At 35.8% G+C, this 18926-nt stretch overlaps 2 protein-coding genes across 2 annotated transcripts; both read left to right on the top strand.

The window, feature by feature from the left end:
* The first annotated feature begins 1750 nt into the window (after nucleotides 1-1750).
* On the top strand, nucleotides 1751-4454 carry LOC127622915 (gem-associated protein 7-like). Its single transcript, XM_052097079.1, has 2 exons — nucleotides 1751-1841; nucleotides 1938-4454. The coding sequence occupies exon 2, from the start codon at nucleotides 1956-1958 to the stop codon at nucleotides 2334-2336; it is 381 nt and encodes a 126-aa protein (XP_051953039.1). The 5' UTR covers nucleotides 1751-1841; nucleotides 1938-1955; the 3' UTR covers nucleotides 2337-4454.
* Nucleotides 4455-5509: 1055 nt separating this feature from the next.
* Nucleotides 5510-7492, top strand: LOC127622912 (uncharacterized). Its single transcript, XM_052097076.1, has 2 exons — nucleotides 5510-6000; nucleotides 6207-7492. Exons 1-2 carry the CDS (start codon nucleotides 5715-5717, stop codon nucleotides 7109-7111), a joined length of 1191 nt encoding a protein of 396 aa, XP_051953036.1. The 5' UTR covers nucleotides 5510-5714; the 3' UTR covers nucleotides 7112-7492.
* Nucleotides 7493-18926: the final 11434 nt, after the last annotated feature.

Raw genomic sequence — 18926 nt, 5'->3', positions numbered from 1 at the left:
TTAGAGCATCTTGTGTGCTTTAATGGAAGCAAAGAAATCTGGCCTTTTGCACAGGGTTAACAAGCTTCACAAATTTGCTTACATTTGATCACTGGCATAAAAATTATATATTTTACATTTATATTTCTTTGTTTAAAATGTTCAAAATCCTCAAACTTTCTGTTTTTCTTTTCAAAGTTTAAATGAGAGAAATCCCTGACATACAGCGTTTATTTTTTTGATTCCACTGCATACAAATTATATATTTTTGTTTGCTGATACTACAATACTAGCCATTGTACTGTCAAAAAGAGAGAAGAAAAATGTATAAATATTTTGCACTTCTTGTGGACCACACAAGAATTCTATGTTTGTGTTATAGATGTTTAAAATGTAATGATTGTATTGTATTGCAAGAGTGACTTACACATGATGTTGCTAACATGGTTTTCCTCCATTATTCTCCATTCTTTCAAGGATATTATCTACATCAGAAACATAAGAATACATATACGAACATATGTACTGCATCTCACAATGTAACATTCTATATCTCCTACTGTACAGTACACAAATGTTACTTTCATAGAATAGGATACCTGTTGCATAACATGCATTCGTTTAGTCTAATTGTTATAATCTCTTCCACTTTTACCTGAATTACTTTCACTTCTTAAGTCTTAAGTCTGAATTTGATTATTATCAAATAGTCTGCTAATTAAATTCCTTTTTCATATTAATTATACCACATTAAAAATATAATTACACTATCAAATCGTGTACACATTTAGATGGTGAGAACATTTGTACTTACATTTGTTTTAAAATTAAAAGAGAAGACAGGTTGTCTAAGAGCACTGGTGCAGTACAGAAGATAAGCATACAATATTTGAGGAAGTCACACAATAGGAAGTGATGTGTCAGCATGCAAACTAAAATGTTAGTGTCTTGCAGCCCCTAAAAAAAAATATAATAATAATAAAGTAGAAATATATGGACAGGTTAAAGAAAAGAGGAAGAAATCATAAGTGGATGTTTCTGATTTTCATTTTACTATTAACTATTGGCAACCTTGCTAATCTGTTGATTTAAAGTATCATGAAATATCACAATGTATTCAACCTGAAAAAAACATTTCTTGTATATGCATGAAGAACAGTTTCAGACACTTTTTTCCGTAACATCTGCTGGGATTCCCCCAAACATGAGAAAAGGTTTAGGTCAAAAGTTGAAAATATATACCATAAGCTGTTACTCATACTAATACGTTAGTCTGAAAATGTGAAGAAAAAAAAAATTTCACCAACTCTTTTTTTTAATAATTATTTATTTCACTTCTATGACCCACATAACTACAGTATTAACAATCCATTAATTAATAGCCAAGATATGAATGGCTGTTACTGTGTTTATTTGAAACTTTCATAATTAAGTTTTATGGCATTAACAAAGAAAAAGTTAACAGTTTTAATTTGATTTCAACAAGCATTGGAAAAAAAAAAGTAAAAGTGAAAATTCAAGGTTTAGGTTTTTTTCAGAGAGAGAGAGAGAGAGAGAGAGAGAGAGAGAGAGAGAGAGAGAGAGAGAGAGAGAGAGAAATATAATAAAACCGAGCATTGGTTCCTCACCTTTCTATATTTCAGTAGTCCTAATTGTATTTAGTATACTAATGAATTTAGTGTCCATTGTATTTAGTATACTTATGAATAACAGAAATATTTTTTTTCCCCTTGACTCATGACTTTTATTTTGAAATGTCTGAAAATTACGTCTCTTCTTCCGGCTGGAAAACGCTTACAAACAGAGTACAAAACTCTGACACATTTACAGAGTAAATGTGCAATGTATTTTATGTCAATGAGGTACGTATAGATCATTTAATGCAACAATGTAACAGTATTGCCTTTAAGATGAGGTTCACCGCGTGCGAGTTCACGATAAGTCTGTTATTTAAACAGGAGATGTAAACCATCAATATGAAACCTACAGTGAGTGTACTGCGGCTGCCCAGAGGTCCGGACTTGAACAGCCGCGGTTTCGACCCGAACTCCCCCCGATTCATCGCGCTGTGTCCTACTTCCATCTCCTCTTCATCGTCATTATCGGGGACCGGGATTAAAGAGGAGCAGCGGCTACGATCGGAGCTGCGGGAGAGATTTCTGCGGACGCTGCTATTGATGACCGACAAAGAAATGCAGTTCAACATGTATGAGAAAGTGCAGGTCCGAGCGAAGTTCGGGGCCTCCGACATAGACGTCCTGAATTTTCAGGTATCTGATTTGGAGACTCCTCTTGGGGTGCAGAAAGAAGCCCTTTTGAGGTGCCAGGATGTTATTTCATGCTCGTTTGAACTGTGAACTCAGGTTGACGCAGAAGCGCAGAGTTGATTTTGTGCTGCGATTATTCTCTCAACCACAAGAGGGCGGCAGAAGTATTCTGGTTGTTTAATGAGTTCAAAGAACTTGGGTTCCATTTTTTTCATGCTGTATTTAGTAACAAATGTTTGCGATGTTTGTTATTTTTGTATCAAAAGTATCGTTCATGTTTTAAGAAAATATAAGGAATGAGATACCTCGCTTTTTTTCCTTTTTCTTTTGTTAAAGGTAAGAAACGGGACAATGATTGCGGACATTAAATTGTACAAACATACTATCTGATACTTAGGTAAAGTTGGTTTTATATTCGCACATTCGCGGACTTCCGCGTTCAATAACTCGTGAACTAAACGTTGTTGCTACACACAACACCTATCACATATAACTACAGATAAAACACCAGAAGCTACAACATAAATTTCCTCAAAACGATCTTTCCTTCGCACTGGACAAAATACATTGATCTCTATGCGCAGGCTGCTAAGAAGGGACCATCTGCAAAGTGCAAACCCGAAGGAAAGCTCGTTTTGAGGAGATTAAAATATTAAAACAATGTTATTTGTGTAGTAACAATATTCAACTCATGTGATATTTAGAAAGAAAAATATTGATGAATACCTTGATAAGTCACTTATTACATTTACATTGAAGCAGCAGTTTATTCCAAAATCCACACCCAAAATAAACATCATGTTTGCTGTCATGTTTTCTGAGTACTTGTCAATAATCTGATGGATTCAGTACCACGGACAGTAATATTTCTGCAGGACTGTAAACATCAATCAATGTACATGAATTGTGTTATTGTTAGAGTTCCATGTTAAACACAGATGTCATACAACAGGAAAACATAAAATAGAGTTTAGCCATTCTTTTTATTCAACACCTGGAGAACACTGTTACACAGTCTTAATCACAGATAAAAACAGAAAAACAGAGGTGAATAAAACAGCAAGACATGGGCTGTAGTATGTTCTGTAGAGTCCAGACAAGATGATCCAACTTGCTTTGTAGCAGTCGTCTCGATGCTTTTCAGAACCTTTTGAAATAAATCATGTCATTATTAAAACCACCACACTTACACAGTTCTTTTTCATTTTTTTTTTCTCAAATAAATATAAACGGATGTAAAATGAAGCAATTAACTATGTTCAGGAGATTAAACATGATTTTCCTTTCTACAGTCTGGATTGTTACCAAATTACAGTTCATGTACACATTAATTCATTATTATTTCATAAACACATTTTTAAACACCATCATTATAATGCAGGTTTTGTTGCTAAAGGACATTCTATAGCATCAGAACACATAATGTGAGAGATATTTGCCAGTAGGCTACATCTGCAGTTGGCTAAAATGTAGTTGTCTGTTTGCACACGATGAAAAACAATATTAACTTTTTAGACGGTCCCTATCTTGGTTACGACACACATTGAATATTCATCTCTAAAGTACATGCTTAAAAATATACTTGCCCATTTTGATCGATTATAAAAAATGTTGTAGTTCACAACCTTTGTTGTCAATATCATGTAGCTGCTTTGAATCTGAAAAAAAAAAAAATAGCTTTATTGACTATTTAATTGAAAAAGTTCTTTAACGCGAATGTGCGAATATAAAACCAACTTTACCTAAGTCTATCTGATTAATAACTCGCGAGTGATGACTAAAGGCAGTGGCGGCCTTACCTATGTTTCACACGTTTCAATTGAAACGGGCCCCGCCCTCCAAGGGGGCCCCCATTTCAGTTGTGAAATGAAAGTTTCTGCTCCTATAAAAATCACAAGTCAGTATGAAAACAACCTTGTTTTAAGAAAAACGTGTTTTATTTGCGATCTTCTGGAGAAATATTACACTACCCAGACCCACAATCCTAAGCGTAACACTGACGTCTCTGATTGGTCGAACTCGCGGTTACTATGGCGACGTTTACCGGCCCCGCGAACGGCTTAGTGATTCTGAGGTAAAATACCGGTAGTTTATTTGTTTATACCTTTGCCTTTTTACCGTTAAGTTCAAATGTTATTTTGAGCAGGAAAAAATGAAACGTACATATGCCAGTGGTGCTGAAAAATGTAAGATATCGGACAACAAAAGAAAAGCTTTATTCAGTCTACCAAAAGTGACCTCTTTCTTTGGTCCAGCATCTGTAACCCTACCGGCGACAGCAGCGCCGAACCCCGTCACAGGATGTTAGCCAACATTCAGATTATCCATCTTCTACTCAAACTGCTGGCAATAATGATGACCAAACATTGTTTGTAGGAAAAGAACATGACGATGAAGTTCACACCACTGAGACAGGTGAGGGAGATGTCAGGAGAAAGCCCCGCTCACAGAGACAGACCCGGGTGCTGGCCAGAGCAAATTTCCGATGACCAACGAATTGATATTGTTAAGAGCGGTCCCGTTCAGATAGATGATTTTAACTTCCCACAAAGCCAATCACACCGCCGTTTTACCAAGGACAGATATTTCATGAAGATGAAAAATGGAGAAAAGATCCGCAGGTCATGGTTAGTGTACTAAAAATCATCCGATTCAGTCTTCTGTTTCTGCTGTACCTTATTTGGTAAGCGTACGAGTAGTCTCACTCACAGAGGTTTCAGAATGTGGGAACGACTCACTCTCACACTCCATGATCATGAAAAATCGAATACACATCGTGTCAATATGGACAGCTGGCGCGAGCTGGAGACGCGCGTAAAAACGCACAGTACCATTGACAATACCTATCAACAAATGCAAATGTTGAAAAAAAGACAGTGGAACGACGTCATGAAAAGGTTAATTGCCATAGTCTGTCACCTTGCAGAACGAAACCTTGCTTTCCGTGGCCACAATTCCAACCTACATGAAACAAACAATGGAAACTTTCTAGGTGTGGTGGAGCTGCTTGCAGAGTTTGACCCAGTGATGAGCGAGCATGTCAGACGAGCGGAGACAAAAGAGATTGCTGACCATTATCTGGGGAAAACGATACAAAATGAGTTGATCACTCTTATTGGAGACAAGACAGTGGAAGCAATAATACAAAGAGTAAAACAATCCCATTACTACTCTGTGATAATGGACTGCACCCGGACGCTGCACACATAGAGCAGCTCTCTGTGTCACTGCGCTTTGTCAAGTGCCAAATCGGTGCCGGGCTACTGTTGGAGAGCATTTTGTCGGTTTCCTACCAGTGCTTGACACATCAGGCGCAGGGCTAACGGATGCCTTCTTGAAGCATTTGGAGAAGTTAGGCCTGGATGTCGAAAAATGCAGGGGACAGGCGTATGATAACGGTAGCAACATGCGGGGGAAAAATAGCGGTGTGCAGAAAAGGGTGCTTGATATCAACAAAAAGCACTGTTCATGCCATGTGCCAGCCACAGTCTAAACCTCGTCATTGTAGATGCTGCGAAGTCAACAGTGGAGTCTGTGAGCTTCTTTGGGGTGCTGCAACGTCTGTACACCATTTTCAGCTCCTCCACACAGAGATGGGCGATTTTCAAGACAAACGTACCACAGATGATGACCCTAAAGGCCATATCCAACACGCGATGGGAATGCCGCGTGGAAAGTGTGAAAGTGCTGCGTTATCAGCTTCCTGCTGTCGGCGAAGCTCTTCTTTCACTGGTCGATCATGCAACAAAAAAAGGTGTGTACGAGTGTGTGTTATTTTACTTTGTGATAGACAGTCTATGATTTTAGTGTGTTAGGCTACGTATTTTTTAATCTATTTAAAAACTTAAACCACACTCGGTACCAGGATTATATTGAGCTGTTTCAGTACAATGGACAGCGGCGCATGGTATTTTAAAGCGTCATTATAAATTTAAAAAACAACATTATTGTTATTATCAGGTGACAGTGAGACTGCGTCTGCTGCCAGAGGCCTCGAACAGGAGATAACAAGCTGGAAATTCCTGCTGACTGTCATCATCTGGTACAACATTCTCCATGAGGTGAATCGTGTCAGCAAGCTGCTCCAGAGCCCACAAGTTGGGATTGATGTGCTACAGTGCGAGGTGGGATATGTTCTTAAATTCCTAAAAGAATACAGAGAGAACGGCCTTTCATCCGCCCAGACAGATGCTAGAGACATCGTGGAAGAGATGGAGATGCCAATGGTCTTCCCCACTTCACGAGGCCGAAAACCCAAACACCAGTTTCCGTACGAGTCCCAAAATCTGGATCCTTCCTTGACAGTGACACGCGAGGAAATGTTCAGGAGAGATGTTTTCCTCCCACTAGTGGACTCTGCCATTACAGGCACTAGTGAGCGCTTTAAGTTGATGGAGACATTTCATGGTCTGTTTGGTTTCATTTATGGAAGAGAGGAAATGAAAAGGGCCGTGGAAAGTTACACCCTCAAAGACAGCTGCGCAAACATAGAAAAAACCCTCGGCGATGTGGACGCTGCGGAACTTGTGCGCGAGGTGTCAACTGCTGTCACTGCCGTGCCGGCAAAAGAAACCACTGGCCTGCAGATTCTGAGCTACATTTACAGAAACAATTTAGTTGAACTGTATCCAAACCTCAGCATTGCTCTCCGACTCATGATGACAGTGCCTGTGACTGTAGCAAGCGGAGAGAGGAGTTTCTCTCGCTTGAAGCTAATAAAAACACACCTGAGGTCAACAATGCTCCAGGAGCGGCTGTCAGCTCTGGCTCAGATTTCAATTGAGCACGAGGTGACAAAATCGCTGGACAAAGATGAACTTATCAGGGCATTCTCAGCACTCAAACACAGAAGGGTGGATTTCTGAAAAGGGCTACGGTGAGATCTACGCCCGCCGCACGATGAGCTCAGCTGTCCACGGTGCTGAAATAACGCACTCATCATTGTATTTATGTTAAGTTCGGTTCAGTGTCAGTCAGACACGTTTTCTTCTTTGCTTTTGTTAATAATTTAAGTTGAAGGGATGTTTGTGCTGTTTATTTTATGTCAGCCCAGACAGCTGGAAATATACTGCGCTAATCAATTAAGCAGAGAAGTTGCCGTCCGTGAAAGAACGAGGCTTATTCCAAAACGCTGTATAAATTGTATATAGTTTTAATCAAATAAGGTTGGATGATTTCTATGTTGAGCTGCCTGTTCATGAAGCTGAAAGTGCATGTATAATAAAATAATATACCATTTATGCAAACCAACAGGAATCCTTGCTTTTTCTGCTCTATTATGTTTATGTTTTATATGGGTAGGGCCCCATATTAGTTATTGAAACGGGCCCCCGAGTGCATAAGGCCGCCACTGACTAAAGGGTGGACACTTTTTTATATTCTCAATATAATACTTAAGAAAGAAGAGATACAATACAAATATAATTACACAGATAATAACAACAACAACCTAAAGATTAAAGAAAATATAAGGATAAAACAATTTTTACCTGTTCTTTTGCACCAAAGTTAATTTTGTTAAAGATTACACAATTCAATTTGATGGATATCTATTTATATAATGTGTGTAAAAAAAAAAAATACTTAAATGGACTAGGGCTTATTTTGGATGTAAAATGCCCTTTGATACTTAAGTTTGCTTTTTTAGATTAACATGCATTTAACAGACACTTACCTAAAGCAACTTACAGTTGAGGAATAGAACGGCTGTTGCTACACAAATGTAGATTTTGTTCATATCTTGCTTAGTTGTTGGTAATCTAAAACTAAGGTTTGTAAATGATGTCTTGGAGATTGTAACATTTTGATACTTAGTTCAGTCCCCTGAATTATTTCAAAGAGAGGATACATACCCATACATTACTTCAATTTGCATTTCATTATTTATTTTAATATTTAGATTTTAATTTAATGATTTTCATGTTTTATTTTAGCAATATTTATTTATATTATATTACAAACACTATTTTAACAATTGACATTTCACAAAATGTAAACAATACCTTTAATCAGAGAATGTTTACTATATATATATATATATATATATATATATATATATATATATATATATATATACTATATCAATGAAGACTTCCTTCATCGAGCATCCCACAGCTGTGCTCACGGCCGCCCGGAAGCGGAAGAAAAAGAAGAGAAGAAGGGCTTTTACTCCCCAGTCACTGCGTGCTCGCAACCACTGAGGTCGTTCTCCTATCACTGCCCGTGCACGCGACCATGGAGCAGAGCCATATAAAGGAGAGTTTTTTTTTTTTTATATATTGAACAAAAAGCACAGGGGATACATGTATCAAGCACAGAAAAATAAAATAAATATAAGACATTACACTCAAAGTAATCAAGGCAATAGGCTAGATAAGGGATAGTCCACTAAAAAAATAAACACAATTCACAAGACATGCATTGAAACAACAAATATACAAAATGAATACAAGTAATTAGAAGTAAATAACATTGGTAATACATAAATTAAAAATAATAACAATATATATATATATATATATATATATATATATATATATATATATAGATAGATAGATAGATAGATATATATTCAGAAAAGCATGAGGGAATTTATACTGAAACCATAATTTCTTTGAGCAACAAAGCAGCTTTCTTATTAGCTGATAAACAAAGAGAGTCGTAAAATAATTTCAAATCAACACAAAAAAGTCTAAAATCATATAAAGGAGAGTTGCGACAACGGAAGTTCTAAACGCTTGATCGTCACGTGATTCACGTAGACTTCAGATAGTTCCAGGAAGTGCTTTTTGCAAGCTGTAGAGTGACAGAACTGCGATTTCTGGTAATTAATAGTAGTCAATAAATGCATTTATTTTATATATTTATGTAACACACCGACATATGTATGTAGCATGAGTATGTTGTTACAGCGATGTTGTTTTTTAAAGATCAAATCAGCTAATATTTGAGGATTAGTGTTCGCTTACCGTCATTTGCCTCAACTTATTTCAGGCTAGGGTTTCTGTTGCCTTTTTATGTTACCTCATGTTCATTGTTTTCACTAATCTCATGGTAACTAATGTCATATTTATGACTTTTCAGATAGTACAGAGACAGGCTGGTGACAGGTGATTTCCAGCTCGCACCGCACAATGGGTCAATTAACTATTAGCAGCAGTTACGTAAATGTAAAATTTAGTGAAATGAAGCTTATTGTTTACAATTCTATATATAGTAATATAATTATTTATGTATTATAAATATTATATATCTAATGTATAATTCTTACAATACTTATTCATATACACAATATATTCAGCTTTAAAACAACTTAAGCATACTCGTATATAAACTGCCGTTCAAAAGTAATGAGGCTGAAAATTCAGCTTGGCATCACAGGATTAAATTACATTTTAAAATACATTAAAATAGAAAACAGTTATTTTAAATTGTAATAATATATTACGATATTACTTTTTTTGTATTTTTATTCAAATAAATGCAATAACTATTTACAGCAATTCATGAATACATTTCTAATAAATTAAATAGCATGCCAAGCATTTTGTGTGTGTCCTTTCTTTCATGTTGTCGTTGCATAGACCTCACCATGGTTTGCTGTGCTGCATGGGGATGCTACAATCGCTCAGAGTAAGGTGTGCGAATGTATGGATTCCCCACTGACATGGAGAGGATAAAAAAATTGTTGGCTCAAGTCAGCAGGAGCAATCTAAATATAAATAAAAATTACAACAACAAAAAAAAATGTGTGAGGTATTTGCAAAGATTTTACAATTAATAGGGTGTTCGTTACTAACTTTATCCAGCTCCAATCCTTGCCTAATCTGTTAGTTATCCGATAACATCCCTTATCTCCTAATTTAATGAGTAATACTCAACTATAAGGTTTTAATTTACAAGTTATTTTTATTTAGATGTACTGATACTATACAGAATAAGATAATATTATTCTTTAAACGTCTCACCTTTTAAAAGTGCGTCGCAAACGGTTTGTTCTGATGCATCTCTACGGTGTTTGCTGCTACTTCCGGGAACTATTGAGAGGCTCCACGAGCCGCCATTGCTGTAAAAAGAACGTTCCATTGGAGTCAGTGGAGTTTTCGCAACTCTCTCTATTATGGCTCTGCCATGGAGGTCGTTATGTCACGGCCAGTGGCCACGGAAGCCGTTTCCCCGTCGCTGGGGTTTGGTCATGATCTGTGTTTTCCGCTTTCGTCTTCTAGAGACTCTTATTTTGAAATCACCTTCACTACATTTCCCAGGATGCACCGTTATTTTCCTCGCTTGTCTTTACTCGTTGTCTTCAGCTGTTTTGTTTTAATCAGCATTTGTACCTTTTATTCTACCCTTCATGTTCAGATATTAGTTGTCTCGTCTATGACAGCATGGAACAATCTGTATCCTTTTGTCCACAAAGCTAAGTGATTTGTATTCTTATGGTTGATGCTAGTGCTGCACTATTAATCATATAGCAATCGCGATCTCGGCCTGTGCGATTATATGATGGCAAATGCTGCGATTTTATTACAGTAAATATGTGTGACAGTTGTTATATATATATATATATATATATATATATATATATATATATATATATATATATATATATATAATTAGTTTTAATGTTGCAAATGTATGTGGCTTATGAAAACCCTGAAATTATAACATTTATTTAGAGACAACATTTATTTGTCATTTTCCATTTTGTTCAATGTCATTAAATATAACGTTTTTCAATAAATGTCCAATTTAAGTGAAAGGATAGTATGTGGGTTATAAAGCCCACAGATGTCAGGGCTAAATTTAAAATAAGGTTTTGTAAAGTGGTGAGGAATAAGTTTGTTCTGAAAAATGTTTCAAAGTGATCTCGCATTGACTGATCCAATCACAATGAAGATTAATTTGTTTGTAAAATACTTTATGAAATGTGATTGAAATGAACATGAAATTATGCACCCTATCAGAATTTTCTGGTTATTTTGAATAAGTATTATTTTAATATGTTACTCAAGCAGCTTGCTGTCTCAGTTATTTGCATTGCTTAACATTTTAATTTTAACTTGCCCTTACATCTACTCAATATCATTATGAATAAAAAGTTAATCAATACAGTAATTTATGCTCCTACTCAAAGACAGCTGCAATAACGCTATATGTTGTCATATTGGTAATACTATATTAAATTGAGATGACCACACAAATATCAAATCCAAAATAATATTTAAAGAACATATGTTAAACAGAAGTTCATTACCTGCCAAAATGTATACAAATGAGAGACAAATATAAATTGTATATTTTGTAATATGTTCCCTGAAACTGTTTTATTTTAATTGTGTTCACATTGTAACCAGCAAGAAATATATGAATCTGAACATTGTGTTCTAGGCTAATCTCATTGAAAATGTACACCGGTTTCTCAGATTCATATAAAGAAATTATTCTGTTCAAATTATTTTAAAGCCATTTTCAGATGTCAAACTGTACCATATAATTTCACTGGTCCTTCAATAGAAAGCAACGCAATACCGCCACTTTGTGGGCTGTTAGCATAATATCACACAAAAAAAAAAACATCGTTACACGTTTAGTGAAATACCAATGTTATACATTGTATTGATTGTAAAAATTGGCTGATTAAAATAATTGTTTAAATGTTGTGAAATGTCCAGTGTTCAAATGTTGTTTGTAATCAAATAAAAAGAAACATTGTTATGTAAAGCATGAGGTTTGAATATTTGTACAACTATATCCACATGAAAATCCCAAACTCTTGAAAATAAAAAGGTGTTGAAAAAATTGCAAGAAATATCAGTTCATTCTAGATGTTTTTTTCATAAGCTGTGTATCAACGAAGGCAAACTATTGATTATCCCATTAATGCTAACTCTAGTTCTTGTGAAAGTCAACCAAATTAGTGTTGCTCAATTGATAGTTGCATTTTGTTTGTGTTTTTTGGATCCTAAAACTAAAGTGTGCAAAATAGTGTATGTTTTCATTTATTTTTCAGCTCTCTGAAATATTTTTCTTTCAGGCCAAAATGTCTTGAACGATATTTCAAGAATTATGATGGCTGGCCTCATACAAATTGGTAGATACATATACATTTGTTTCCTTCCAGTCCTCGTGCCTCAGAGTCTCCTCAGTAATTTTATTGTATGTATGTATGTATGTGTAATATATATATATTAGGGCTGTCAATCGATTAAAATTTTAATCAAATTAATTACATGGTGTCACGATTAATCACATATACAAATATTTGCTGAGAAAGCCTCTCATATAACAATTCAATATATAATGATGAAATAATTATACATAGTTATCTTTAAATATTAAAATATTATATATATATATATATACACACACTTTTTTTTTTTTTTTTTTTTAAACAAGCCAGGGGTATACATAGTACACACAATAATGTCAAGACATTATATTCATTACACAGTGCAATGGTTTTCAATGTTTTGGAGTTGTTGGAGGTACAAAGAGTATTTAAATAATATTTTAAGTCTTTACAAAAAAGAGCAAATAGGGGCTTTATAGACATACATTTACATTTATGTATTAAAAACTTGGCAAGAAAAATAAACAGATTAATCAAAAAATATTAACTTAAGTTATCAAATCTGCAGAAAACCAAATAAAACGTCTTTATAAAGCAAAGAAAAAATAGTTAAAAGGTACGTACAAACAAACAAACTTTTAATCTACAGCATTACAGAAGGAGCAAAGTGGAACTATTTCAGGGAGCTTGTTTCTTAAATAAAGATTGACTGGGTAAAAACAGTGTAAAAGTTTAAAGGACACCTCCTTAACCTTGTTGGTAATTAAATATGTATGAGGTAAAAAGACCATACGACCTGCGTCAGACATGCTTGTGTCACGTCTCGGGTGAGTTGCGTCATAAAAATTAAATGTTCAGGTCACTGTGTCAAGTTAAATATAGTTTAATACTCAATATTTAAACACATCAAGATCCCTTAAAGATTTTTTTATTTATTTTTTATGAGTGTACAATTATATATTAGCCTATCTTATATTTATTAGTTCATTGCCTATGGCTCAGAAAAACCCACAAAGCATATGGGGGTAACAAGGTTAGTTGTCACACTTGTTTATGTTGCAGTTGTGTGCAATTTATATAGGATGACAACATGCCCATTCTCTCCAACAATGTATTTAAATATACATTCACTGATATTTTACATGAATAAATGCACTATAACATTAATAAAGGCAATATATGTTGCGAAATTAAATACAAAACACCCATAAGGCATTTAATTATAGACTAGCCAGTTGAATCACAGTCATTTTGTTAGATTTGAACGCTTGTGGGTGTGACTTATTTTATTTTCCCAGTAATACGCGTCTACGCAGAATACGAGGTCACGTGGACACGTAATTGCGTGTTTAGGCGCAATAACGCGTACACACTTAATTTCGAAATTCGTCTTTATGTGTTACGTCTGTACACGTTACGAATAAAGAAATAAATAACATTTGGCCTTCCATAAATTCCTGAAGCTTCAGATAATTATGTGACGCTCGCGATTTATTGAATCATATAATATACATGTGTCGCAGTATGTGTCGTATCCTCACGAAATTAGCCATACGCAGATCTAATTCTGTTAGAAAAGTTGTTTATTGTGAGTTAAAGATGGATCGAAATCAAGTGAAAAACAAGGTGAGACAGGGTAGTCTTAGCCCTTAAAACTGCAACAAAAAACGTTTTTAATTAGTCTATTTTGGCCTGTCTTCCAATATAAATATATAGGTCTACAATTCCTTTAAAACAAAGTACATTTACTTGAGGAGCTATACTGTAGAAGAATGTTGAATATAATCTTATTTATGAGTGTAGTTGTCTTAACTGAACTGGCAAAAGTATAAACAAGTGAAAAATGAGTAGAACATTCAACATTTTCTCTGAAAGTGGGTCTACATATCTTAGATGTTACTTGCATCTTGTTTTTGAGGTGCACACAGTAATTTCTTCCCCATTAAAAAATAATTACTAATAAAGAAATGAATAGTAATTTTGAAATGTATGTATAAATCATGAACACTCACATGAGATGAGGACTAGTCATATCAGTAACCTTATAAGAGCTGTTTTTTTATACATGGGGAAGGGGTGCCTTCATGCCATTTCAGAATCCATTGACCAACTGAATACTTGCTTAATCTCAGTAACCGTCTTGTTATTTGACACTTTCTTTCTTGGATTAAATGAATCATGGCTGATTGTGAACAGTTAATTTCTACAATAGCATCTGTAACTTCAAAATATTGATTTTGAATGATGCTGTATCAACACCACTAGATGTCACTGTAAGTCCAAGATGACACAAACAAAAAGTTACTGAGTGCAACTAATGATTTTTAGATATTTGTAAATGGAAAACAAGACATAAACACTCAATTACAAAATATTTGTATATTTTCAGATCTTTCTTTACTGAATTAGACTTAATAACTTTACTGAATGACTCCCTCACCCCACACACACAAAAAATATGTTTTTGTGTTCTTTATACATTTTTAATGAGCACATATATAATTCAACCTCTTAACTTGAGGCACAAGCTGAGTTGTCAGTTAAGAGCTAATTATTCATTATTGAAATAATCGCCCGAATAGTCGAATAATCATTCTAACAATCGTTAGATTAATCGATTAACAAAAGTAATCATTAGTTGCAGCCCTATTGCCTTCAAAAACTGACCAGATGAAGGTATCTCAGTAGAGATAGTATAATAGCAACTATCCACTTTTAAGAGCTAGGTAAACATCTAATATATTGAAATGTTCAAATAATGAAATCGCTTCTTTTGAATCGCCATCAATAGATGACTTTTGCCCCCATAATGGTAGTTACAGCATCTAACAAGTTGTTGTTTCCTCATAGGTGTTCCTATTCAAGTGCAGTATCAACTGTATCAGTTGGTGAATAACTGTAATTTATTCCCTTAACCCTATAAAGCTGTGTGTATCAAATATAATGCACAATGTTTGACGGTTCTTGTTTCACTCTGTTGAAGCTGAAAAGCCAAAAAACGTGTATACCATAAGTAAGTTTCTTGTGTTTATGGCACTGTAAAAAATATGGATTCAATGTTTATATCGATACATGTAAAATGGCGATGGAAAAGTGACTCATATGTTGGGCTAAATTATAATTTCTTTCATTACAGAAAAAGTGACAGTAATGATTATATTGTTACTGATAGTTTAAAATGAGTTTTTGATGAATATAAGCAACTTGCTTGGTTAAAATATCATGTTGAAATTACATGTATCAAATATGATACAACAGGCTTTTGAGGTATATCTCTCAATCACCATTACATTACATTCATGCCCACTATCACAGATCACAGAGCTTTGAAAGTTCTGATATAAACTTTTTACAAGATATATTTAAAATGTGAACTTATATTTCTGTGTATTTCCATATATGCACCCTGCTCTGTCATTATAAAGATCTCAATATTTTACATTACAAGCTATTTTGATGTCATATAACATAAGTTCCTTAGACCCAGCAAATTATTTTTTACAATTTGCCTTTTTAAAATTTCAATATAGTGTTTGGTGCATAAAATACATAAAATAAAAATTGTTTATTGAAAAAATTATATTTTATTTGTATATTGTATTATATTTATATTGTATTTGATGTGCAAAATTGAACTGTGATACATTTCAATCCATATTAATAGACCAAGGAGAGGAATATGTAATGTTCAAACTCGCAAACATTTGGTATCTCTGAAAATCCCAATATATTTTTAAATATAAAAAGACTAAACTGTGTATTGCACATGGATGTATTGCTCCATGGGGCAGTTTTAACTGTTCATGAGATAGATAGCCTGAGGGAAAAAAAACTTCCTGTGCCTGATGGTGCTGGTGCTCAGAGCTCTGTAGCATCAGCCAGAAGGCAACCGTTCAAAAAGGTAGCTGTCAGGGTGAGTGGGGTTTAGAGTGATTTTTACAGCCTTTTTCCTCACTCTGGAAGTGTACAGTTCTTGAAGGGAAGGCAGTCTGAACTGTCCATCTGATATCCAATTTTGTAGCTGCACCAAACCAGACAGTTAATGAAGTGCAGAGGACAGATTCAATGATTGCTGCGCAGAACTGTTTTAGCAGCATCTGTGGCAGGTTGTATAACACACATAAGCGTATGATCTGCATATTGTATGATACATTCATTCAAAACACTCTCTTTGTAAGGTAGCAAAAACTACTTTCATGTACTGTAGCACAAAGGGCACAGTGTAATTTCAGCATCTCTCTCACAAAAAAATTTCGTATTACTCATACTTTTGTGTCCAAAATTTTTTATTTAGGGCACAGGACTCAGCATCTGTGGCAGGTTGAACTTCCTCAACTCACAAAGGAAGTACAAGCTCTTCTGGGCCTTTTTCATAATGTCAATGTGGGTCTCCCACTTCAGGTCCTGTGAGATGGTAGAGCCCAGGAACCTGAATGACTCTATTGCTGCCACAGTGCTGTTTAGAATGGTGAGGGGGTCAATGTTGGGGTGTTCCTCCTAATGTCCACTATCAGCTGCACCATTGACTACACCAGTGAGTCAGCCGTTCAACCACCCTTCTGTATACAGACTCATCGTCATCTTGGATGAGGCTGATGACAGTTGTGTCATCTGCCAACTTCAGGAGCTTGACAGGGGTCCTTGGTGGTGCAGTCGTTTGTATACAGGGAGAAGAGTAGTGTGGAGAGCACACATCCCTGTGGGGCACCTGTGCCGATTGTACATGTGCTGGAAGTGAATTTCCCCTGTCTCACTAGCTGCTGCCTGTCCATCAGAAATCTGGTAATTCACTGACAGATAGACATGGGATCAAAGAGTTGGTGTAATTTAGTCTGGAGAATATCTGGGATGATGGTGTTGAAAGACGAACTGAAGTCCACAAAATGGATCCTTGCTTATGTCCCTGGTCTGTCCAGATGTTGCAGGATATGATGCAATCCCATGTTGACTGCATCATCCACAGACCTGTATGCTCTATAAGCAAATTGAAGGGGATCTAGAAAGGGTCCAGTGATGGCCTTCTGGTGGGCCAACACCAGTCTCTCAAATTATTTCCTATAATTTCTAACCACAGACATCAGGGCGACGGGTCTGCAGTCATTAAGTCCTGTGATTTTGGGTTTCTTTGGGACAGGAATGATGATTGAGCATTTGAAGCAGCATGGGACTTCTCACTGCTCTAGTGATCTATTGAAAATCAGTGTGAAGATGGGGCCCAGCTGGTTAGCACAAGATTTTAGACAAGCGAGTGAAACACCATCTGGGCCCTGTGCTTTCCTTGTCTTTTGTTTTCGGAAGATACAGCACACCTCTTCTTCACAGATCTTAAGTGCAGATTGAGTAGCAGGAGGTTTTGGTGTTTGTGTGAAGTGAAGATAAGGACTTTCAAACCTATAGTAGAACACATTCAAGTCATCAGCCAGTTGTTGGATCCCTACAGTGTTGGGGGCAGGAGTCCTGTAGTTAGTAAGTTGTTTCAGGCCACTCTACACTAATGCAGGGTCGTTAGTTATTCATTGTTGCTCGTAGTTGCTTGTTCGTTGCCTGATTGCACAAGACTTTATTCCCACCTCTGTAAGCATCCTCTTTGGCCTGATGAAGCTGCCTGAGTTCTGCTATAAACTATGGTTTGTTGTTGTTGTATGTTAAATAAGTCCTAGTAGGACTACATATATCCTCACAGAAACTGATATATGATGTCACAGTATCTGTGAGCTCATACAGATTGGTGTCTGCAGCCTCAAATACACTCCAGTCAGTGCAGTCAAAGCAGGCTTGTAGTTCCAGCTCTGCTTCGTTGGTCCATCTCTTTACAGTTAAATAGTTACTGCATTTTGCCACTGCAGCGCACTTTGGTGCTATGTATGAATGGCATTTTACCAAACAGCCCTCACATCAAAGGGTATGGTTGGTGGAGGACTGCAATGGCTAAGGGTGCCATTTGGGACAGGGTGCACTTTAGCATGGCTGGAATGCTGTATTAACCAATCAGCATCCTGGACCAGAACTATTTGTTTTGTTACCCCTTATCTTGCATGATTAAAATCAATTTACAGAATTTGAGCATCCACCGGCAATAACACACATAAGCGTATGATCTGCATATTGTATGATACATTCATTCAAAACACTCTCTTTGTAAGGTAGCAAAAACTACTTTCATGTACTGTAGCACAAAGGGCACAGTGTAATTTCAGCATCTCTCTCACAAAAAAATTTCGTATTACTCATACTTTTGTGTCCAAAATTTTTTATTTAGGGCACAGGACTCTGTCATTACTCTTCTAATGGAAGGGGGAGCATCAATGCCATTCAATCTTCTTAAAAGGTATGAGGTTGTTTACCAAAGCCTGTTTTATTAGAATATCATTAGACATTGTTCAATGACTGTTCCTTTGTTGTACAAGTTACCCTGGCAGAGCATCTGCAGTTGGTGACTCATCCCTGGTGCCCCTGAAATACGAAAGAGAGAGAAAAAGATCTTGATTTTTTTCCTTCCAAGCTCCCAGTGATTTAATTAGGAAGCTTACAAGGACATGCAATGTTGAACCGTACCTGCTCTAGTCATTCTACTCACCTAGTAGCCAGGCGTAATCATGTTTTGAGAT

Source organism: Xyrauchen texanus, chromosome 29 (assembly GCF_025860055.1).
Source record: "Xyrauchen texanus isolate HMW12.3.18 chromosome 29, RBS_HiC_50CHRs, whole genome shotgun sequence".
NCBI classification, from domain to species: Eukaryota; Metazoa; Chordata; class Actinopteri; order Cypriniformes; family Catostomidae; genus Xyrauchen; species Xyrauchen texanus.
The sequence above is the reverse complement of the archived record's forward strand: the minus strand, read 5'-3'. Positions and strand labels throughout refer to the sequence as shown.